The sequence below is a fragment of the Tursiops truncatus genome, chromosome 6 (genome assembly GCF_011762595.2).
Source record: "Tursiops truncatus isolate mTurTru1 chromosome 6, mTurTru1.mat.Y, whole genome shotgun sequence".
NCBI classification, from domain to species: Eukaryota; Metazoa; Chordata; class Mammalia; order Artiodactyla; family Delphinidae; genus Tursiops; species Tursiops truncatus.
The window spans coordinates 107560617-107585086 of record NC_047039.1 but is presented as its reverse complement, the minus strand read 5'-3'; the positions used below and the strand labels follow the sequence as shown (position 1 = coordinate 107585086).

The 24470-nt window shown below is 46.4% G+C and overlaps 1 protein-coding gene across 2 annotated transcripts in view; it reads right to left on the bottom strand.

Moving 5' to 3' along the window:
- The window catches only part of STXBP1 (syntaxin binding protein 1), a 71921-nt gene that overhangs the window by 15355 nt on the left and 32096 nt on the right, over positions 1–24470 (bottom strand). For both annotated transcript variants that reach the window (XM_073806632.1, XM_033858640.2), the window contains exons 2-15: positions 21251–21300; positions 19493–19574; positions 16056–16132; positions 15020–15098; positions 13782–13885; positions 11946–12094; positions 10123–10207; positions 8976–9106; positions 7397–7504; positions 6242–6302; positions 4835–4900; positions 4126–4206; positions 1835–1973; positions 751–860 (exon numbers count right to left, since the gene is read on the bottom strand). In XM_073806632.1, coding sequence (XP_073662733.1) covers positions 751–860; positions 1835–1973; positions 4126–4206; positions 4835–4900; positions 6242–6302; positions 7397–7504; positions 8976–9106; positions 10123–10207; positions 11946–12094; positions 13782–13885; positions 15020–15098; positions 16056–16132; positions 19493–19574; positions 21251–21300 — 1322 coding nt within the window. The remainder of the gene's footprint in view (positions 1–750; positions 861–1834; positions 1974–4125; positions 4207–4834; positions 4901–6241; positions 6303–7396; positions 7505–8975; positions 9107–10122; positions 10208–11945; positions 12095–13781; positions 13886–15019; positions 15099–16055; positions 16133–19492; positions 19575–21250; positions 21301–24470) is intronic.

Here is a 24470-nt window from a genome sequence, read left to right as displayed (position 1 = left end):
AAATACTGCTTTGGTGTGGCTTTGATTTTGCTTCAACAGCACGGGATGCACTGGATGAATCATCTCTGTTCTCATTTGGTCCCTTTGTGAACAAGGGCCTGAAAACGCCAGATGGCCCCCAGTCACAGGCCTCTGGTCTGGTGGCTCCGGAACAAAGCTTTTGACTCTAAGATTCCACAAGGAGCACACCTACAGCCCTGCTTTACCAGCACGGAGGCGTGAGCTGACTCCCTGCAGGAAGTGGGGTGCCTACAAGCAAGGTTCCTGGCGGGGGGCTCTGAAGAGTCCTGGAGCCCCCCGCCAGGCCTCTTCCAGAGCTCATTGCTGGTCGGGCCCCCCACACCTGACCCCACTGGGTCCTGAGTCATTGTCAGAGAAGCAGACCCAAAGGTGGCCAGGCGGCGTGGCACTAAGCGTTGTGTTCGCAACCTCACAGAAGATGCTAAGTGTCCTACGGCAGAGCCAGGCTGACTCAAGACTCGTGGGACAGGACTGGCATGACTCCCGTTTGGGGCGGGCTCACAGACGCAGCTCAGCGTTGTGACTGTGTGTGCCTCCTTGATGTGCCCGTCTGGGCTCCTGGGGCTACGTCTTGATTTTATTTATACCTCTACACCTGCATCCCTCTGACTTTATGTTTTCTCTTTCTCAGTGTTGAGTGTGTGTACTGTAAGCTGCCTTAAGTCAGTCAGGGGAGAAGAGATGAGAGCTGCCGTCTCCCCCCTGCCTCCCCCCGAAGCGGGTGCTCACGTCTGTGACGATGGGCACCCCGAGGTGGGCCATGTTGGTGATGATCTCACTGTCCTCCGGGGGGATCTGGGCGTGCTGGATCAGCTTGTTCAGGTTTTCCTCGGTGATGCCTGCGAGAACAAAAGCCCGATCACCACACCAGCCCCTGGACATCACACACTGAGGAGCAGAGCTAAGTGCCTGGGGGGACAGTGCCCCTTTTCCTCTTCAAGATTAGTGGGAACCAATCCGCTCATGGCATCAAGGTTACTCTAAGACAAGACAAGATCAGGACTCAAATTCCACTCTAGCCTACAGGCTGTGACCATCAGCAGCTGCCCTTCATGGTCTATATTTCCATCCGTCTCCTGCTTCTCAGCCGTCACCACCACCCCTGGCCCACATCACAGTCAGCTTGGACAGGAGAGCCTCTGTGTCCATCTTTGGCACAATGGACACCTATGGACACTTACAGGCAGCAGATGTGGGTTAAAATCAGTTATTTAAAGGCACAGATTACAAATGTGGGGCAAGTTAAAAGTATCTAGCAGAGGGCTTCCCTGGTGGTGCAGTGGTTGAGAGTCTGCCTGCCAATGCAGGGGACACGGGTTCATGCCCTGGTCTGGGAAGATCCCACATGCCGTGGAACGGCTAGGCCCGTGAGCCATGGCCGCTGAGCCTGCGCGTCCCGAGCCTGTGCTCTGCAACAGGAGAGGCCACAACAGTGAGAGGCCCGCGTACCGCAAAAAAAAAAAAAAAAAAAAAGTATCTAGCAGAAATGCTCTAATAAGCTGGCCATAAAGCCAACAGACCCTCCCAGCTGTCCCCACCCTGTCCTCTTCGAATTATGCTGTCCCTTGGACTAACTCCAGAATCACTGGGGGATACTCAGCCTCTAGTTGAGGCTGATCTGCCTACATGACAACTGATCTGCCTACATGACATTTCCCCAGATGTAAAGAGCCCCTCAGATCTTATTAAACACCCCTTTCCTTCCCTTTTCCTTGTCTTTTACACTGTTTTCCACTTTGTTCTCTCTCTCCCAGCTGCCTCATTTTCCCCAAGAAAGGGCCTATCGCCCTCCTCTGTATCCCACCGTTCCTACCATTCTTCAAAAAGATGTAGAGAAGGATGATGCGGATTTTGTCGTAAGTGCTGACATTCGCGTCCAGCAGAATGGGGACAATGGCTCTCATGGGGTCCTTGATCTTCTCCCCTTCAGCATCCGTGCCCATCGCCAGGTCCTGCAGAAAACACACCGTGTTGACCCCATTTCTGGCAACAGTCTGGACAAATGGGTAACTATTAGAAAACTGGTTATCCATAAACGTCTGGGATGTTTAGTTTGGTTGGGGGAAGGTCTTCAGCAGGTGCTTATCTCTCAATTAATTAATCAGAATGGGGGTAATCAGCACTGGTGTCTACGGCATCGGTGAGAACCGAGGAAAGCCCCAGGCTTCGCATTCCAAAACCAGAAACCACGCTGATTTGCCATCTTGTTTAAAGGCAGGCGGTTCCCTCCAGGTGAGTTCCAGTGTACGTGTGCCAATTCCTCAGGGAAAGCCTCAATCCTGGTAGGTCCTCAAGAGGGACAAAGCCCTACAGAGGGATCGGGGCTTAAGGGGATGCACTTCCCACATGTGAAAAGCTTAATATTATAAGGTGCCTCCGCCTGGCTGGACTCTTTCTGCTCCACTCCCCGTGGCACGGAAGGCTGTGCCCGCTGAGTTTTAACTACTCGAGGATTTTAACCTCTGTTTTTAATCTTCCAACCACTTTCAGGGAGAGAAGGAAAAAACATGGGCTCCCTGCAAATCCCACTGAAGGAGATGAAGGGGGAGGGGGTGCTAACAGTGGGACTGAAGATAAAGAGTGAAGTAAGCACGGTCTATGGCCCCGCCCTCGCAACTCAGGCAAGAGGCAGATCCATTCTCAACAGGCCCGAGAAAGCAGCACATCAGTGTCAGCAAACCAAGAACGATCTGGTCTCGTTCTGAGACCAGCAGCTGCAACTTTCTCTGCAGCTCTTACAGAGGCTCCCGGAAGGTTGCCTTTTTTCTCTAAAGAGCCCAGGAGTCCGTAAGGAGCATGATCTCAAGCTCGGGCCTCTGCCCAGCCTGGGCCAGAGGAAGGTGGGGCCCCTCTCCAAGGCCCTTTCCCAGCTCAGCGCAGCCTCAACAGACATCTTCTCAGCAGGACCTGGCTCTAACACTGTCTCAAAGTCAGATTTAATGTGACTACATAGCACAGGGAGATCAGCTCGGTGCTCTGTGACCACCTAGAGGGGTGGGAAAGGGAGGGTGGGAGGGAGGAGATATGGAGATATATGTATATGTATGGCTGATTCACTTTGTTATAAAGCAGAAATTAACACCAGTGTAAAGCAGTTATACTCCATTAACGATGTTAAAACAAATAATAAATAAAAAAATTTAATGTGACTAGTTCAATGAATACCACTGGGCACTTCTGGAAAAATGTAAACTTCCAAGGATGAATCCCAACTGCATTTGTACCGTTCGCTCTAGAGATAACCTATCTTCTAGAGAGTCAAGTTCTTTTGGAGAGGACATCTTGTGTTTGCAAACATCACCCATGAAATTGATGAATTTCAGCAGGGCTACTTCCCCGTAGGAGAGAGTCCATGAATCAGGGCTGGTCTTACAAACCTAGCTGAGCCTGTCACATCAAACCAGGAGATTTAAATCTTGGCCTCACACTGAGAACTCGAGTTCTTTTTTCTGTGAAGAGGGACCTTTGGCTGAGGCTTCGGCGTCGTGGGATGACCTCCCCTCCCTTAGAAGCTGACCCCGGTTGAGAAATGTTATCATGTGTGAGGAATGTGGTGCCAGGATTAGTGACTCGACACGACACTCCTGGAAAATGTGGCAGCTTTGTTATGTCCCTTTGCAGACGAGGAAAAGAAAGCAGAGAGAAACAAGCACATCAAACAAACCAGTGACAGGGACAGAACTCCGATCCCAACTGTGATCAGGGAGGCTGTGGGAGAATTTCTGACCTTCGGCTGCCCTACCCACTTTCAGCCTCTAGGTCTCCAAGCTGGTGTGGCTACGGCAGAAGGGAAAGACATTCAGGATACAGCCTTCAGCCAGCCCTGTCAATGTAGGGCTCAGCACTGTGTACCTCTCTCTTCTGCCATTCCAGGGAGCCTTGGTAAGTCAGACATGCAAAATCCAAACGGCATAGCATTCCAGACCAATCTAGTCCCTACCATTGAGTGTGGAACTGCACTGGCTCCAGAGAGTCGAGACAACACGATCTAGCAGGCTTTCCCATTTCTATTTCCTATGATTCTGCAGGGTGTTCAAGGTCAGATGTTAAAATGCAGTTAAGCAAATAGATGGGCCTGGCGGAAAGAGAAGGAAAAGGCCCTACCTGTTCCACCCGGCAGAGTTTGTCCACGGTGCCTTGGTAATGCTTCATGCAGTCCTCAGCAAGGTGCAGGTGGGTCGAATACTAGGACAAAGCAGAGAGCGTGTGGTCAAGGGATCACTCGCTGATTTGCGCAGCATCTACTAACCACCTGCTAGGCACTGACACAGCGCTGGGCACCAAGGCGTCCCCAGCCTCATAAAGGTGATGAAATATGCGTTCAAGCAGTTCACAGACGCTGCTGGGTAGAGAACTGTGTGTGTCGGGAAGAGGGACAGACCACCTTCTACGAGAGTCAAGAGGAAGGAGAAATCCTTTATGGGGGGGGGGTGATGGTTTCACAGGCACCCACAAATCCTTTCATACTCCTCCCTCCAGCAGGTGGCGCTCAATCCCCCGCGCCTTCGTGTGGATTTAGTGACTCGCTTCTAAGGCGGAAGCGATGTGTGACTCCCAGATCACTGTGACTTCCTCCGAGCTCTCCCTCTCAGGCCCATGGGGTGAGGAATTGGAAGGATACAGAGAGAAAAAGATGAAGAGGAGAAAAGAAAATCATGGGAAATGACCTGTCTATCCCAACCTTTCATTGTTTTCTAATAAAAACTGAAGATGACTAAAAACCTGTGGATTTCTATGCATCAGCAAGGGTAGAGGAGCCTTTTTGCAGCTGCTTATACTCACGATGCGAATGGATCGTTTTGGATCGTCATACCTTGCTGAGCTCTTTCTGGTACTGGGGCATTTTCTTCAGCATCTGGGACAGGTCCCGCATGGTGGTCTATGGGAAGAGGGAAGCACACGGTCTCACTCCAATGGCCCCGAGCTAAGAGGGTGGGCAAGGGGGGGTGGGCGCAGGACAGGACAGCAGCCAGCGCCGGACTCCCGAGTGCTCACTCTGTAACCCCCCCAAATGCATCTGTTAAACACAAGATCACATGTGTTTAGATTACCACCTCTCTGGCTCAAAAAATTATTGATCCAAATACCGTGACTGTGTTATAGGTGGGGAACTGACCTCTGAAATCTAGCAATTATGTTTTATTTATTGGACTAGAAAGTTACTGAGAGCATAATTCTTGCCAGGAAAGAACGGTTTTTCGTCTGCATGCTGCTTTTCTGCATACTCAGCTCAAGCAATCATGGAATCAATTCACATTTCGTCTCCGCAGAAAGGACGTAGTTGTGCAGACAGGTAGGAAGAAGGGAGAAGGGAAGAGAAGGCTGGAATCTGCACCCTGACAGGTGGAAGGGCTCTGCTGACTTTCTGATTGGGTGACCCACCTAATCCCATTCACGTACCTAAAAGAAATGTATTGAATGATTACTACATACCAGGCACTTTTAGGTGCTGGAGATACAAGGACAAAAAAAGGATTTCTGCCTTCATGGAGCTAACACTGAGCAGAGGAGCCATTCTAAGTGAGTGGATTAGCACTCTTGGAGGGAATCATGAATGTGGGTGCAGAGCAGAGACACCTCCCTAGTCTTGGCTCAGAGAAAACGATGCCTGAGCCAAAGGAAAGGGACCTCATAAGGCAGGGCCGAGGCAAGGAGCACAGGCATGGCTTGAGCAAGGCGATGGGGGCAAGGAGGAGGGAGGCAGAGATGAGAGTCTGCGCGGCCCAATGACCTGGGCGCTGTAAGGCGTGTCCACGGTGGAGCTTGATTCTACTGGAATCAGGAAATCGCTGAATGATCCTAAGCCAGGGAGCAACACAGTCAGAGCGGCATTTCTCCTAAGAGGAGTAAAACACCTCTGATAAACAGTCAGGAGGAGGAGAGGCCCAGGTGAACTCGGATATAAATTCTAATGCTACCACAAGCTAAAAAAGGTTTTAGCAAGTTCTTCTGGCTTGAAGTGAATCATGATCCAGAACGGTAAGCACTAATCTTCAGAGTAACAAGGAGAAGAAGCTCTATAAATATCAAAAGGCGGGGGGTTCAGATCTCAATTTTGAATACAAAAATAAGACAAAATGGTACAGACGAAAAGAGGACCATGACCCCTCTCAGCCCCCAACTCACTAGTCCCGTGCTGAGGAGGCATCTTCCCCACCCCTAGAGAGAAAGCAGGGATTTCTGCTTTCTCTGGAGCACTGGAGCCTGAGTACGGGTTTACCTTCTCTCCAGTATTCATTCTCTTGCTGGAAGAAAAATCCTTCAGAGAACGGGTGACTTCCCTGGAAGACAGAAGGAGGCAGCTAAGCTTCAACGCGGCACCAAGTGTCTCTATATGATGCTATAGGAGTCATGCAAGTTTCCTCCTTTAGGAATATGTGGCGGCTTTTCTTGCCCGTAACGCATACATCTAAAGTGATTTTCTAAGAGGAGAGACAGATACATCATTTTCCTAATACTCTAAACCAGGGGTCTCCATAGTGGAGTGTGCAAGACAATTTGAGAGCAGAAAAGAAAATGTTAGGACATCTATTTATATAATTTTACTTCATCCTTTTCAAATTTATGTTTTTTGTATACGCTATAAAATATGCATATTAGTACAATAAAGCATCTATTTAATGCATGAATAAATTATATACTGGCGATGTGAATTAACATTTTTCTAAAGTTGAGTGATCCAAAAAGTTTGGAAACTACTTTTCTAAACAACAGAACTATCCCAGGCTGTAATAGTTTCTCACTCTTCCTTGTGAATTTCCTGCCGGATAGCACCAACTCAGTGTAGCAGAGTGTGTCTTTCTGCAAAAGCAGGCTCGTTATCTACAGTTTAAAGGTCTTATTAAAAACTTTCCAGTGTTAGAAACATTTTGAAACACTTTCAGAGCAAGGTACTGGTTTAGCACATGTATCAGTAAATACATCAAGGCTTGCTCAGAAATTTTAGGTATGACAACAGGGAGGAAGAGGACACACCAGCTATATAAACGAAAACTGAACTGTATGTAGTGGAGCCCGGATCCTTCAACAGAACAAACTGGCTTCAAGTGTTTAGTGTTTATAAAGCATCTTACTGAGAGAGCTACAAATGCTTTCTAAAAATCCTAAAAGCAACCCTAACACAGAATGGATTTTCTAACTTCATGAAGTCAGTGTAGCCTGAGCTCAGATATCAGAAGGGGTTCATCATCACTGGTTAGCACGTTGGCGACTTAGCAGAAGCAACGAATTCATGCACTGGTGAGCTCTGGTCAAGTTGCCCAGAGAACGCACACCGGCAACCGACAACTGTGATTGCCCGTGTCGGTGGGGTGAGCCCTGGAGCCTGGGGCAGGGCTGGCCGAGGCTAGGGGAAGGGCACAGGGTGGGCTCTTACTGGGACACCTCCGCGATGTGTTTGTGGCGCAGCGCTATCCAGAGGTCGTCATCCTCGTCCAGGAGCACTTCCTTCACCCTCGCTTCTCCAATGCCGCTCGTCTCATACCTGGAGAGGAGACGTCCCACAAAATTCATCCAATCCCCCTGGTTCAAAACAGGCAGATGGGGCTTCCCTGGTGGCGCAGTGGATTAAGGATCCGCCTGCCAGTGCAGGGGACATGGGTTCGAGCCCTGGTCCTGGAAGATCCCACATGCCGTGGAGCAACTAAGCTTGCGAGCCACAACTACTGAGCCTGCGCTCTAGAGCCCGCATGCCACAACTACTGAGCTCGCGAGCCACAACTACTGAAACCCGCACCCCTGGAGCCTGTGCTCCGCAACAAGAGAAGCCACTGCGGTGAGAAGCCTGCGCACCGCAACGAAGAGTAGCCCCCGCTCGCTGCAACTAGAGAAAGCCCGTGCACAGCAACAAAGACCCAACACAGCCAAAAACAAATAAATTAATTAATTAAAAAAAAAAAAAAGTAGAACTCCTCCTTGTGGAAGGAGCAGGAGAAAAACCAAACAAACAACAAAAAATAACAGACAGATGTTCACAAGAATCTGTCTGAACATCAAGCAAGCACCCCAACCATCTGATGTGTCACTATCTGTGTCAGGTCTGCTGCATCTAAAAAGGCTAATGATTTCTTAGGCAGAAAGAGACCCAAAGGTCTAATCAAAGTCAACTGACTTGAGGTCCTGGTTTAAAACCCCCAGGGTCAGTTGATATGAGCTCCATCAGAGCCACCTGGCTCAGGTGTGAAGTCAGGTTATAGGTGGGTTCAGAGGTACTTGAAAGGGAAAGGCGAGGATCACACTTGTTCCTGGTTGGAAACGGCCTGGGACACCATCCTCAAATGTGTGGGACCTAAACAGCAATCTGCAGCTGCCTGCAACTGGCCCTCAGCAAATTTTCACATGTGAAATCATGAACATCTAAAGGAAAGCAAGAATTACAGGTACCAAAGCTGAGATTCAGTCATATTTTTAGAACCTTCATTTTGAAACAACTATCTTTACGGTTAATGTTATAAAATAAAAGACACGAGAACAATATAGCCTGTTCCCACAGAAAGAAAAATAAGTTCTTAGAGACTGAGTTTCTGATGATTGCTACCGAGAAAAATGTTGTTTATAATGAAGCAAACTGCAAATAAGATTCAGTAGGAAAATCCTGTTGATATACTTTATCATCATCGTATTTCATGATCTGTAGTTAAGAAGTTTCAACTCTGAATAAGATATGCTCTGACACACACAAGTCAACATATTAACACACCCAAGCCAGCTATGAACTGAGGCGACATGAGCTGTGAAATAAAGATCGTAAGTTCTTGTTCTCTTTGAAAGGGAGAGGAGTTTCTGGCTGGTGGTGCAGCTGGGCTTTGGGAACTCACAGAAAAGCTTGAGGGCTTATTAGCAAGACTGTATCAATGCATCGGATTTTCCTAGGATTAACGACATCCTTTTTCTTAAATTAGAGGTGTGTTTGGTTCATTTGAAAAGCTGCAGTCACACCGGGTGTGTGTACTTACTTGTATACATCATTTTCAATCGGCAGCAGGTCGTAACTCATAGCCTGAAAAGTCAATTCATGAAGGACGGGGGAACTGGGGTCGAAACCGCGGTCCAGGATCAGGAGCTGGGAGCGTGCCTTGTCTGGGCCCTGAAGGAAGGACACAGGGAATGGTTTCATGAGCCGCCCCATACAACTCCCGCTTCTCTGACTAGCACAGCTAACCCTCCTGTGAAAAGTGGCAGCAGAATGTAAACTCTGACTCAAACAGCACTAAGTCCATTTACTGCTGGACAAGGACACCAGCACACACCATGTGAGAATCCAATGTGTATATTTCATAATGAGGGCCCTTTGATGCAGATCCAAAACTGTGGCTGGGGTCTAAAGTGAGCTTACGAAGGGGAGCACCACCTATGTTCAGCTATAAAAAGGGTGACCCATCATCCAGCCGGCCTGGGCCTGAGGGGGTCCCCAGAACCTGGGGCTGTCAGTGGTTTTTTTTTTTTTTTGCGGTATGCGGGCCTCTCACTGTTGTGGCCTCTCCCGTTGCGGAGCACAGGCTCTGGACGCGCAGGCTCAGCGGCCATGGCTCACGGGCCCAGCCGCTCCGCGGCATGTGGGATCTTCCCGGACTGGGGCACGAACCCGTGTTCCCTGCATCGGCAAGCGGACTCTCAACTAGCGTGCCACCAGGGAAGCCCAGGGCTGTCAGTTTTTAAATCAAGATAGTGATGGGATAGTTCTGTGTCTTGATCGCAGTGGTGGTTAACATGTATCTACACATGTGATAAAATTGCACGGAACTGCGCACGTGCGCGTGCACACACACACCCGAGCACGTGTACTAACTAGTGAAATCTGAATAAGGTCTGGAGATTGTAGCAATGTCAATCTTCTGGTTTTGATACTGTTCCACTGAGGGGGTCCCAGGAGGCAGGGCTGTAGGTGCTAACACTGGGAAAGTCCCAGCAAAGAGAAACAAGTTGGTAGCTCAGCTACACTGAACAGAATCTGTATTGCCTGCCCAAGGGCTGGAGCTCACTGCGCAGAAACAAGGGCGCTCACACACACTCTGTGAGCAAAGGAAGCCAGCTGTGCCCAGGCTGCCACACGGACACTGTGGTCGCTTGGTGAGAGAAGCACGTGGGCCAAGTAAGGCTTACCTCCCCCATGGTCGGGTCATCGGCTTTGTATGCGTCGAGCTTGTCCTGGATTAGCTGAGCCAGCAAAGCATTGTCCTTGTATTCCCTGACAAAGGAGGAGGGACAGAGGGTGAACGGCCCTGCCCCAATGGATGACACTGTCTGCCCTCAGGGAGGAAGGCAGGACAGAGCAGGAGGGTCAAGGGAGACACAAGCTTCACCTGTACTGTTCTTTTACAATGAGAGTATGTATACTCACTTTAGACGTATAATTTAAAGGGACAAATAAAATACTTAGCTCGGTGCCTGGAACAGAAATGATTTTCTAGTTCCCTTTAAAAAAACCAAACTATCCAAATGGAAACAGAGGTAATATTCCCAAGCAGCTCCAGACGAACCACCGCACTTCGGCAGAGGGTCCGAACCAGCCATCCTTTTCCCATGATCAGGCTGTCTGAGTCTGACCCACCTGACTCTCACTTCCCTTAATTCAAATTCCCTTGGACCCTGTTTTGTTTTGTTGGAAGTGACGTTTCTGCCAGCAGAGCCGGACAGATACAAGTGGGAGCCTGTGGACCTCCCGCCTTGTCTGAGCTGGGCAGCGCTTCCTGGGCTCCTCCTGGCGATGTTTATCCTGTGGCTGCTGCCTGCCCCCTGGCCACGCTCAACGCAAAAGCAGCTCTGCTCCCAGCCCTATCCCTCCAACGAGTGAACCCCAAGACCCCATTTCTTAGCTTCCACCAGGCTTCTGTCGGTGAGGACCCTAACGGAGGGGGGCGTCGTCCCATGGGCGCACATCCCTGCGGACAATGCGGTGAGGAGCATCCTTGCACCTCCTGCTCAGACCCTCCATTCCTCCTGCTGTGCCCCCCGCCCTTCTGGCTTCTCCCTGTGGGACTGTGACTCCCACTCATGCTCCCAGCTTGACGCTCCCACACCACTGCGTTCACTCCCTGTGCAAATCCCCCAGAGGCTACCCAGTGATAACCACTGAAGGCCATGATCCCGAACTTGGCATCCAAGGCCTCCAGAGATGGCTTCACCTGGCCCCACTGCCCACACATACACCGCGCTAGACGACCAACCCTCCCCAAACTTGCCCTTTGTTGTCCAACGTCATGCTTCTGCTCATCCCAACTGTCCACACGAAACGCCCCCTGCCCCTCACTGATCTACTGAAATCCGAACCCGTCCTCCGGGACTGAGCTCAGATGCCACCTCTGCTCTGAAGCTGTGCTCGTTCCTCTCAGCTCAAAGGGCCCTCTCCCTGCTCTGGATGCCCAAGCCTACGGCCTGCACTGTCCTAAGGCACTGGTCTCACAGGCCTACATGGTAGGTGTGCACATCCTACCTGCCCTCCCAGATCAGGGGTTTCTAAGGGCAGGGGCTGTGTCTTCAGGTTAAGTCCGCCTGCCTAGCACTTAGCACACAGCAGGTAAGTGATAAGTGAATGACCTTATCAAATCTGAGAAATGTGTCCTTTGGAGAATTATTCTCCTTGTATTTTATCTTACTCTGAAACATCTTTGGCAAGGTGGGTATTTGATTTTGAAGGTTAGGAAGAGACGAAAAATTGTAGGAAACCTGGATTGTGGTTACAGGGGGCTCACATTTAGTTATTCACTAACTGAATATATGTATTTCATGCCCTTTTCTGTATGTATTGGTATATTCCACAATAAAATTTAGAAAAGAGCAGAGACACTGGAAAATAATTATAAATGGAGACGCTCAAATCTTGACCCTCTGGAGACAACTGCCAGACGAATGGCAAGGCCAGAGGAAGCTCCCTGCTTGGGGACACGCGGGGGGGCCACCGAGGGCAGACTGGGGCGCAGCCTTACCCCCGATACCGCACGGCCGGGTACTCCTTCAGGGTGGCGCACAGAGTCGCGATCTGCTCCGCCAGGCGCTCCAGGATCGGATTCTTCATCTGAGCCTTGTGGGGACTGTAGAAGCTTTGGAAAGAGTCAGCAGAGTCCAAGGAATACACCTGAGACGGGGAAGAAATACATATATTTCCAGAACGGTGGACTGTCATATTCATCCAGAATGGTGAACCGTCAGAGTTTTTTCCAAGCTGGTAGTGAGGCTGGGTGTCTCAGGTTTTCATTTCTTCTACAAACACGGCTTGGGTGTCTCACTTGGGACTGTTAGTGACCAAACCATTACTGCCCTCAAGGAGCGTGCAATCTTGCAGGAAGAGGCAGACAACAAACATAATGAAAAGTAAATTTTATGGTATTTGAGAAATGGGTACATGTATGAGAACATAAGAAGCAGGGAGAGAAGCCCACAGGATGGACAGGGAGGACACGAGGCCTCCTTGAGGAGGGGCTGCTTGAGCCAGGGCTTGAAGGAGGTGCAGGGTTTCTCCCCAGCAGGCGGCTCCCTGAGGGCCCGGCTGGTGCCAAGGCCCTGAGGCAGGCGTGTGCCTGTGTCTGATGACCAGTGAGGAGCCCAGGAGGAGAGCAGGGGAGGAGGTCCTGGCACACCACACGGGCCGTTCATTATAAGTTTGAATAAATAAGGGACAGGCTAGAAATTGTGCTGTGACTAGCAAATAAAGGAGCTCTGTATGGATTTAATAATTTGCTATCCTCATAGTATGTTCTAAGCATTTTTTTTTCTTCTTTTTTTTTTTTTTTGGCGGGTCCTAGAAGACTAAACTTCCCTCTTAAACTATGAGGCTACCAGCTATCGGTATTCACTCAGAATCTCTATGAGGTAAACTACCCTGATCTGGAAAACCTGAGGTTTTAAAAAAAGGTTATTACGTTTCAAAAATATATGAGAAATATAGTATGGTTGAATATGCTAAAGTTGGATTTTGTTCAATCCAGGTGGTGACAGGGCTCACATACAGGAAAAGAATTCCTGCCCTCAAGCTGAGATTAAGCTTTAGGCCAAGTGAGAGGGCAAAGAGACTGTCTTTTTAAAATATTCACACTCTATTTTTTCCATCTCTTCTTACCCAAGAATCGGTCACTCTCTGGCATCTAGAAGCTGATCTATAAAGACCCAACATGCCACAATCACCTCTTACCTCTACAAAATGCACAGAAGTTGTGTTATTTTTTGTTTCTTTGCAAGGAGGAGGCATTTTAACAAATTTTAAAATACTAAGGTATAAATTTTATATGTTCTCTCATGATCAGCTTCACCTTTACTGGTTTAACGACTTTGTTTTTTTCCAAGAGGAGAGGTTTTGGCACTTGAAGCGTTAACAGCTCATGACGAAGGCTACCATCTGTTCCTTCGGCACATGACAAGCTGAGGTTATCTCTACATTAAAAACAGTCTCCTTTGCAGCAAACGGGTGTTGTCTGATCCCTTCCCCTCCCCTCCTCCCAAGCTCTTTCTGGATTGGCTACTTTTTGCTTAGTCAAGGAGTCAGCCAATAGGAGTGAACAATGTGAGTGAGGATGAAATGAACACTAAGAAGGGCAGGATGGCTGCAGAAAGTCAGAAATAACTGGAGACTAACACGAGGGCATCTTGGGCAGACCCCTAAGGACTACTGTGCCATTACATAAACGTCCACTCACAACGCGCCATTCGGCAATCCCCTCCCCCACTCTCTTTATTGCACCCCTGCCCCACCCTCTCGCACGTGGCCAGAGTTCCTGCGAGAAGAGCCAGGATGTGGGTTTTCTAGGCCCTCCCCCACGCAGCCTCACCTGGGATTCATATGGGAGAAATGCAATGTTGATTTCCGTCAGAGTTCTGATGACTTTGGCTGCTCGGGATTTTACCAGTTCGTTAAACAGGGCGTCTGGACACGCTGCCAGAATGACAAGGACAGTAGGTTGTTTTCCTGCCCATTTGCTGGTTCATTTCAACATTCGCACGTGTCCAGGGAATTCTTTATTTTAGTAGGATTTAAAAAAGGTAAACAGAAGGTTCATCCTACCCGACAACCTACTACCTCTAGGGTATAAAAGGAATACAAAACCACCTACAAGGCCCTCAACGTATAACAAAGAAACAAATGGCAATAAAGACTGAGATATTGAGAGCTAATAAAAACTATTTTCTGACATTAAGAAGAAGAAGAAAAAAAACCAAGAGAGATCAAAAAGGGATCAGGAAAAGGCCTATAATATAAATAAACACCACACATCTGAGATACTTATGAAAAATAAAATAAGTAAAGAAAAATAAAATCGTTGGGAAATGCGATGCAGACATTTCCCCAGGGCCTCTAAGGAACTCGGCTGCACAGGAGTCCCACTTGGTGGGGCGGGGGGGGGACCACGATTTCTCATGACTCTTCCGGACCAAACAGTTTCAGGTCCCCAGAAATGTGTCATTGGTTTATTATTACTAATGCCATCTACCTGCTTTCTTTGCCACCCGTCTTCAAAGAGTATAAAATTATTCTTTGCAAGAACTTTCCCCCAACTGCTCAGTGGTGAGTTTTGTGGGGTTTTCCCCAGAGAGAACACAGGGTGAACTGTTATTATTGTACACTCTGCACTAGGTTCCATGCACAAAACCTCCACAAAGCAAGAAAACAGATTCTAGGACAATGATACACTTCTACCTGATACAAATACCACCAGATCAGAGTGTCTTTGTAGTTGAAAGGTAGATGGAAACACACTGACGTTTATAGTGATATCTGGAAGTCTATACAATGAAACACCAAGGCTGGCATCGGAAAATTCTTCTCAGCATTGAACATGCTAGACCTTAGAAGAGGAGCTATTTTTTTAATCAGGAAGGGACTGCATGACATAGTAGGTTTGTATTTGTGGGCATTTATTTTTATCTCTTATGCAATTTGTCTTCTGAAGAGAAAAAAAAGATCAGGACAAAAGTGGGAACAACCCATTTCTTCCCTGTTGGCCTGGCTTGGTTGGGGTAAGTCTGGCTGTGCAGGAAGGCCAGGGCGGCAGCTGACAGCTGTACTCACAGTCAGTGAAGAAGACGTGCGCAGCCCGGTACTTGGCAGTTGGTGGGTCCTTAAAGTCACTGATGAGAGAGTGGACAGACTGTGGAAAGGGAAAAAAAGGGAACTGAATCTAATTCTAGAAGCAAATGGAACCTACATCTGAACGGAGTCAAATCCATGCTGGCTTCAAGCTACATGCACAAAATAGCAAGGGATTTCTGATGTATAATTCTAACTTATGTTCGGCCATAACTGAGCTCTGAGGATTTAAGATTAGGATTGTTTCAGAGTTTAGATGAACAAAAGCCTCCCTAGCTCATTCCAAAATGACAGCGTCCATTCTTTGGACCCTCCATAACTTGGGTTCCTAAGAAGAGACCCACAAAAGAGGTCAGAAACCTACCAGGAGATTCATTGCGATGAAGTTCTAGCAACTTAGTTGCATCTGCAGAAACTCATACATAAGCCAGTTTTCAAAAATGAAAAGAAAACATGAAAACTGGGGGGAATTTACATAGATTAAGACATCTAAGACAGAAGCAAGAAGGTGGGCCTTGCTTGGATACTGATTTGAACCAACCCCCCAAAATGATAAGACAGGTAAATTTGAACCCTAACTGGATATTGATGAAATAAATCTGGGAATTCCTTGGTGGTCCAGTGGTAAGGACTCCGAGCTTCCACTGCAGGGGACCCAGGTTCAAACCCTGGTCGGGGGAACTAAGATCCTGCAAGCCGCGTGGCGAGGCCAAAAAAAAAAATCTGAAAGCATAAAATACCCAAGTTCTGGAGGCCGATCACTAGATAAAGTGATCTCCTACCTAGAAAGCTAACACGAGGGGAAATCGAGATTGGTCCAGCCTGGCTTTTGGCAGAAAGCTTAAGGAATGTACTCTTCCCTCCTCACCGCACCCCACCTTCCCCGTTGGTGGATTGCATGCTTAAACAGAGCAGTGTGTTAAATGCGTGCTTAACCCAGAACCATCAGACATGGTGCCACCCAGACACCAAGCCAGCACGTGTAACCTCAGCCAAAGCTCTTCTGGGCAGGGTTTACCTTCTCAGAGGGAGTGATGAGATACACAGCTTCCAGGCTGGGGAGCGGCTCTCGGCGCTTGTTGATGTCTTCCACAACTAGACAACAAAACAGCGGCCCATGGTAAATAAGAAAACAGAACTGGTGATCATAAAACTAGAAGCCATAGAGAGAGGCCACCTTCAGACTGGTGCAATAAAAATCTACAGTGGGGGGAGGAAAGACTCAACGCCCCTTCCCCAGAGTTACCACGTTCCTCTGTCTCACGAGGCTCAGGTGGTAGAAAACCTGAAACCTTATCACACTAAATACTTCCTATTTCCCATTTCAGTTTAAGTAAATTCCTTGATCTAGTCTTTTGCCTCTTCCTTCAGTTTTTTCTCATCTGTCCTAGATAATCCCAATTCCTTTAGAATTTCCATGTTGGCTTGTTTTTCAACAGTTAGATCGTTTTATCATTTTCCTTTGTATATCAAATGAAGACATTCCAAACATACCTTCTGTATAATACTGTTCCTTTCAATAGTTCAAAGACTAAACATCAAATTTTGTTAAAGCAAACCATGGGTGTTTGGTTTGCTGGTTTCTTTTACAGTATGTCAGCTACTTCATCTGCTGGGGAAAGAAGACCTAAGTCATCATCTCACTAGTCACCTGATAAAGCTACACTGTCCTCTGGTACAGAGCGAGCAGGAAATCGTACAGTGCCATTCTTCCTACGCAGGTGATGTAAGCAAATAAAAGCATCCCTTTAGAAGTATCCCTTGTAACATTTACAAAGACTTTTCACCCCAAACAATGTTCAAACTAATACCAAAATCTCTCAACCATCTACTTTATCAGGGGTTGTAGATTTTTGAATTTCATAGGCCAATAATACTTCCCCCCCACAAATATTTGGGGGTGGTTAACACAGGCTTGCTGACTTTTAAATTTTGCCAAGTAAGGACATTTAAAAAAAACTTCTGGGATAGGGAAGAGTCTGTGGGCAGGAGGAGAGAGCTGAACCCTCATCTACCACAGAAAGTCAACAGATAATGTCTAACATGATGAATCAAGCGATACTCCTGTAAGCACTTATTTAGAAATATCAAAAAGATAACCAGAAGAAAGAGCAGAGTGGCTGCCTCTGGGGTGATGGATCCCAGGGGATGGGGGAGGAAGAAGGAGGGCAGGACGGTGCTGCTTCTTTGTTAGAAGCTCATTAGCTACATTTGGCTTTTTACCTATATTTGCATTTTTTGCCTTGATAGAGGAAAAAAAAAAGTTTTAAAAATTCAGTGAGGAAAATAACTTTGTAAGCTCGAAACAGGGGCAAGTCTGGTCTTGGATCACTGAATGACGTAAAGTCACACCAAAAATTACGTACTCCTATTTACAGGACTATGTTTTTGGTGATAGATAAACTAGATTTGGAAATATGCTTTTATTTTATTTCTTTTTTATCTTAAAAAAATTTTTTTTGGCGGAAATGTGTTTTAAAAAATGATGAAATCACCAACCTTTAAATTACATTCATCTAGCTTAATGAAAACCTCAACCCTCCTTGCTCTTCCTCCCGTAATTGTGGTATGGCAGTAATTTTGACAAAGACCAGCAGTAGTCTGTGGGCCACATACCATATAAAAGTTCTCTCCAGGGGGAAAAACTGGGAGCTGCACTGCAACAGGTATGTTCCACCCAAAGTTTTTTAGGAGGAAAAACAAAGGTTAACTTCCTTGTTTGAAATAATACCTCAAAATAGACTGCTTTTCCATCAATGCTGTTTCACAGATTAAAATATATGATCTCCCCTGAAAGGGGCTCCTAAGTAAGATTTGAGCTGCACACAAATGTGAAAAAGAGCTGGGGACAGCAGCCAGGAGGTCTGTGTCCTAGTCTCAGGTGTGACACTGGCCAGTGACCTTGAGCAGGTGATTTAACTTATTTCAAAAACCTATTACCGTGAAATTCTAAAGCACATTCCAAAGAATGAATTAAACATAAATATACAAATAATTACAAAGCAAATGCTGCACAAGCACCACCCCAGTCAGGCCACAGAACCCATCAGCACTGCCCTCCTTCACCCTCCCTCATCACAATTTCCTCCCTTCCCCCCAAAGAGAACCACCGTGGTGACATGAATGGTGATCACTTCTCTTTGTGGTTAAGACTCACTTGTCCCTGCATTTCAAAGCAGTAGAGCTTAGCTCTGCCTGTTTTTGAACATTATGTAAATTAACGCACATTGTTAAGGATGTACCTTGCTTCTTTTGCTCAACATTGTTTATCAGATTCGTTTGCATTTTGGAATGAGCCAGTAGTCAGAGTTCGTTCCTCTTCTTTGCTATGTATCAGCAGTACTCTGCTGTGTGACTATTCCACAACTTATTTTACCATTCTACTCCCGGTGGACATTTTGGGTGCTCCCACTTTGGGGCTACTATGAGTGATGCTCTGTGAGCAACCCGGGCGCACACACCTGGGTTATCTAGGACACACATCTAACTGCAGATGTGCTGGCTCATAGGATCTGCATGCCTCAACTCTCCTAGACTCTGCCGAGTGTTTTTCAAAGTAGCTGTACCAACTGACATGTGTCAGATCGGAGTTCCCATTTTTCTATATCCTGTCACTTGGCATGATCATATTTTATTATTATTATTTTTTACATCTCTATTGGAGTATAATTGCTTTACAATGGTGTGTTAGTTTCTGCTTTACAACAAGGTGAATCAGCTATACATATACATACGGTCCCATATCTCTTCCCTCTTGCATCTCCCTCCCTCCCACCCTCCCTAGGCATTATCATATTTTAAATATTCCAATCTGAGTACACAGCAGTATCTCACTCTGGTTTTAATTGCATTCTCCTGACCACTACTGAGGGGGCCAACTTTTCACGTATTTATTGGCCATTTGGATTTCTTCCTTTGTTAAGTGCCTGTTTAATTCTTTTGTCCATTCTTTTCTATTGGGTGGCCTGCCCTTTTTTTTTTTTCTTGATTGAGCCTTCCTTTGGCATCCTTTCACAGATACTTAATGGGCATCTAACACTGGATTGGGTGTGGAGGATTCAATGAAGAACAAGAAAGCCTGGGGTCTCTCTCAGGACCTTATGGTCCTACCACCCAGGTTGTTGGAAGATCTAAAGTCAAGCAAGATAGGGCCTTCCCTGGTGGTCTGGTGGTTAAGAATCCACCTTCCAATGCAGGGGACATGGGTTCGATCCCTGGTCAGGGAACTAAGATCCCACATGCCGTGGGGCAACTAAGCCTGCACACCACAGGAAGAACCCACATGCCACAACAAAGACCCGACGCCTCCAAAAAAAAAAAAAAAAAAGAATGTGGTTTCATGAATAAAAATTATTAAAAAAATAACGTCAAGCAAGATAATAACAGATAGGGAGGAGAAAGAACACCCTAAGAGAAGGCTGAGTGTCATGGGAGGGCAGAGGGAAGGCCGCTCACTTGTTATCCCCTCGGTCATGATGTCTGTCATCTTACAGCAGGAGGAAAGCATCCTCATGCTCAGCTGATCCACCACCAGCACCTGGAAACAAAGGGAACAGTTTACAGCCTGACGGGCACCTGCTATGATTATCTCCTCCGCTGACCCAGTCAGACTTCAGAAGGAGCCTAGAAACGCAAAACTCTGAGTTATCAACGCTCCCTGCGGGCCAGAAGTTTGCCGAGAGACATGCTAGCTTTTATTTCCCCAGCAAACCTAAGCTTCTAGGAGAGTTTGCTCTCACTGATGTGACTTAATATTTTAAAGTTAAAAAAATTAAAGTTTTTTCCATGACAAAGAAAATACTCACAAAAATGCAAAAAAAAAAAGAAAGAAAAAAGAAAAAAATTCATCTACAGCATTCACACTCGGGGAAATCCATGTCAGAGGGTATTTTTTCAGGGCGTAAACTTTTTCTTAATGGGAGAATGAACACTAGTGCCACATTTATGGGGTGGAAGGAGAGGACTTCGCTGCAGACATCATCGGGATGGACCAGCACACGTGTCATCCTGGGAGCAAACTCTGTCTCAGTTCAGGTGGGAAGAATAAGAACATGCCGTCCTGGTCTAAAAGCTTCATACCTGCAATTCTTCAGCCAACCTTTCCTTTCTCCATTCGGCCCACAGTGGAGAGACGGAGCTAAAACAAAGCTATTTCTCCTATCCTTCTTCAAAGATAGAAACCCAGGCAACAGGTGCTGGAAAAATGTGGGCCCGAAAGCATCTTGCTGTAGCACGAGGGCCAATCAGTTTTCATTTTATGAGGCAGCTTCCTCAAGGTTAGTTTAAAATTCACATGTCCGCAAGTCCATTACTGATGGGAAGGGTAAGAGAGAAAGGCAGGCATAAAGAGTTCCCACCAGCTGGCCTCCCACTCTGGGTATGAGGATGGCTGCTCCGGCTAAAACGTAATCTCATGAGGTCAGGGTGAGACTTCAAAAGCCTCCTGGTACCAATCAGCTCTGCTGCTCCCAGGCCCGGTGAACTTTACTACAGGAAAACTCGGGAGCAAGAATGGTTGGCATAAGCCCTTCAACAACACATGGGGAAGTTCAAGTAAGACGGTGCGCTCTCCTGGTCACTGTAATGCCCGGTCCCAGACAACCAGATGGTCCTTCAAACAAAGCCTTCCTGGATGGAGGACAGCACGTTGCCGACTTGCATCACCCACTGCCGGAACCGAGGCCATAATCAATTAGATTGACTTAAATACTTGTTTCAGGAACATGACAGTTTCCAGCATTGCTCTCAATGTTAAATGAATAAACAAACTTAGTTGTTTTGTCTTATGTAGCTACAGGCAGACAGGATAGGCCAGATGAGGGCTTTTCAGACTGCTGTGTGGGCTCCATGGACATGCTTTAGGGCCACCAGAGGGGCAAGAAGGGTCCCCTCTCGTCTCCCATAGCAAGCAGAATAATTCTACCTTCTGCTTTATTCAGGTAAGATCTTGTTTGAATAAAAGAGTTCCACTTCTAGAATGCCTCACCAGGTGATCTTAAAGATAAGCTTTATGACCAAGAGATTTCCTCACCAGGATCGTATAAAATGGGAGGCACAGCAGATTACCTTTCTCTAGTGCAGAAGCTTTTGGTATCCTCTGGACACAGCAAAGGTCCTCATTCCCCGCCTACATGCCTCTCCCCAACCCTACTCCATCCTTGTTTTTCCCCATGAACTCACCTTTAAGGTCATTAACTGTGCTTTTCTACTTACCTTCCACTCTCCCTTCTTCTTTACCTTCTTTATCACATCATGCATGATCTCTAAAAAAGGAGAGAAAAAGGAAGGAAAGACAGAAGGAGGAAGGGAAGGGGAGAGGGAGGAAAAGAGAGAGGGAAGGAGGGGGGAGGTGGAAGAAAAAATCTAATGTAATTTCAAGGACTTCCAACCCCTGCCTATTAGACGAGGTCATTTTCCCTCCATAGGCTTTGTTCTCCTGAGTCATGCAATTCAACCAATCTGTCTACTGAGCCATAATCAATCCACCATAAAGACAGTTCTCTTCCTGCTTCCTTAATTCAGTTGTTCTCAAACTTTGTAGTCTCAGGACTCCTTTATACTCTTAAATATTGGGGACCCCAAAGAGTGTTTGTGTATGTGGGCAAATATCTACTGACATTTCCTGTATTAGAAGTTAAACTGAGAAATTTTTAAAATATGTGTTAATTCAATTACAATAATAATAAACCCATTCTATGATAACATAGTTGCACTTCATTAAAATGCTATTTATATTTTTGTTTTTTTGGCTGCGTTGTGCAACTTTTGGGATCTCAGCTCCCTGACGAGGTACTGAACCTGGGCCATGGCAGTCAAAGTGCTGAGTCCTAACCACTGGACCACCAGGGAATTCCCAAAATGCTATTTATATTTTCCATAATAAAACAATTTTAGTGAGACTACTGGCATTGTTTTACATCTTTGCAACTCTCCTTAATGTCTGGCTTCGTAGAAGACAGCTGGGTTCTGCTTCTTAAATAAACTGCTGTGAATCATATAGCATCTGGAAAACTCCAGTGTACGTTTGTGAGAGAATAAGAGTGAGAAGGTAGATAACATCTTAGTCTTATTATGAAGATAGTTTTGACCTCGAATTCCCAAAAGGGTCTGGGGTTTGAGAACCACTGACTTAAGTGCATAAAATGCTATGACAATACCCCAGGGCACATGAGCCCCCGTCAAGCTCCAGAAACAGACGTGAAGAGCAGTTGTGGTATCTTTCCAACCCTGAGCACATCTGTGGGATGCTCTCACCCAAAACCAACACTTTTGCAAGCCACAGTTTCTATAATGTCACACCACACACAAGTCTACCCGGTCATGCAGGATTCACAGGAAACAGCGCTCTGCTACTCTTTCTAAACCCAGATCAGCCACAGGCCTGGAAGGACTCAAGGCTAAGAGCTGTCATTAGCGAGTGTGCTTCCAGCATTTTAGGTCACCCTCCAGAGCACGATGGTTCCTGACTCTACTTCTGACTATCTGCAATAATCTGATGTGTCATCAAAGTGTTCTAAAATTTTTAAGAGCTCCTTACCTGATTATAAAAAAATACACACTCATTGCAGTAAACTTGGAAAACACAGAAAAGTACAAAGAAGAAAATACCATGTATTACTTGTATACTTGAAAAAAATCAAAAAGAAAAATCACTTGTAATCCTGCCAACCCCAAATGCATAATTAACATTTTAGTTTATTTCCTACTCGCTTTTCCCATGAACTTCTACATAGCTAAGATCATGTGGTGTATATAATTTCGTATTATGCTTTTTTTCAGTAAGAAAACTCATTTCTCCATGTTAATAAAAATGCTTCCTAGGATCTTAAATGCCTGCATAATAGTCCCTGGTTTAGTCAACAATTTTCCCAATAGCCATTTAGATTATTTCCCATGTTTCAGTGTGGTGAAAAACTGGGAACAAATATATCAAATAATAAGGCAGTGGTTAAGTCAATTAGGTTACATTTGTGCAACGGATACTACGTACCCATCAGAAATAATGATGTGGAAAATACCCACTCATTCACTCAATACCACTGTTTGCCAGTCGCTGGACCCAGCACCAGGGATGAACAACAGCAGACATGGCACTGCTCCTTCGGAGCTTACACTCTAGTGACGGAAGCAGACAAAACAAAAGGGCAATCATGGCTTCTCACAAATGCTCTAAGGTAAATAAATAAGGGCCGTGGTAGAAAGGAAAAAACCCAGTGTGGAGAGCTACCTTTAAGAGGGGATCAGAAAAAAAAGACGAAAAAAACCCAAAAAACAAACAAAAAAACAGGAAAAAAAAAAAAAGGGACTTCCCTAGCAGTCCAGTGGTTAGGACTCCAGGCTTCCACTGCAGGGGGCGCAGGTTCGATCCCTGGTTGGGGAACTAAGATCCCACATGTGGTGGGCAAAAAAAAAAAAAGGGAGGCACAAAGGCTCGAGGTGGAAAAAGGAAAAAGAGCTTGACAGCTTCTTGGAACTGAAGGTGGTAGAAGCTGAGGCTGGAGGCCAGATCACAGGGGACCTTGACGGGAGTATGATTTTATCTGAAGGGCACCAGAAAGCCACCGAGGGTAGGGACGTCATCTGATGTGCAGTAGAGATGAGATTGGAGGGGGGCAAGAACTGAAGCAGGAGTACAGTCAGGACGCTTCTCAAGGGTCCATCCACGGCTGGTGGCAGTGGACATGGCGAGAAGAGGGTGAATTTGATATCTATTTGGACGTATAGCCAACAGGGCTAGCTGCTGAATTGGGTGTGGGGGGAAAGTAAAGAAAGGAAACAGGTAACTCCTAGCTTTTTGGCTTAAACAAAGAAATGGATGTAGAGACACAAAAGATTTAGAGGGAGGAAAGAACTGATCTGTAGGAGAATACAGAACATCCTTTTTTGATTAAAGATTGAGATGGCTAAGAGACATCCGAGGGGAGATACAGGGAGGGTAGCTAGAGCTTGAAAGACTGACTTTTAGCTACAGTTTAAAATCTGGGCATTATTACCACATAGAGATAAGTTTGGAGAAAACCCCAAATGCTTGTAGGACCAGTAAGATGGTTTGGAAACATGGTCTTTATTGACAAGCATTCTTGTGAAACAATAAGGATGAAGCCAGTCTAAAATGGGTGATGAGGAAGACAGACTATCTAGACAACTTTTTCAAGAGGTTTTCCTATAAGGCAGCAGAGAAAAGTATGAAAGCTAGGCAGGGTAGACAGAGAATGTGAAATCAAGGAAGGGTTTTTCTTTTTTTTTTGAAATGAAAGCTTTCCTTCAGTTATTTTTACTTAATACTAATTCTTTTTTTAAAATTATTTTTTATTTATTTATTTTTGGCTGTGTTGGGTCTTCGTTGCTGCGCGCAGGCTTTCTCTAGTTGTGGCGAGCAGGGGCTACTCTTCATTGCGGTGTGTGGGCTTCTCATTGCGGTGGCTTCTCTTGT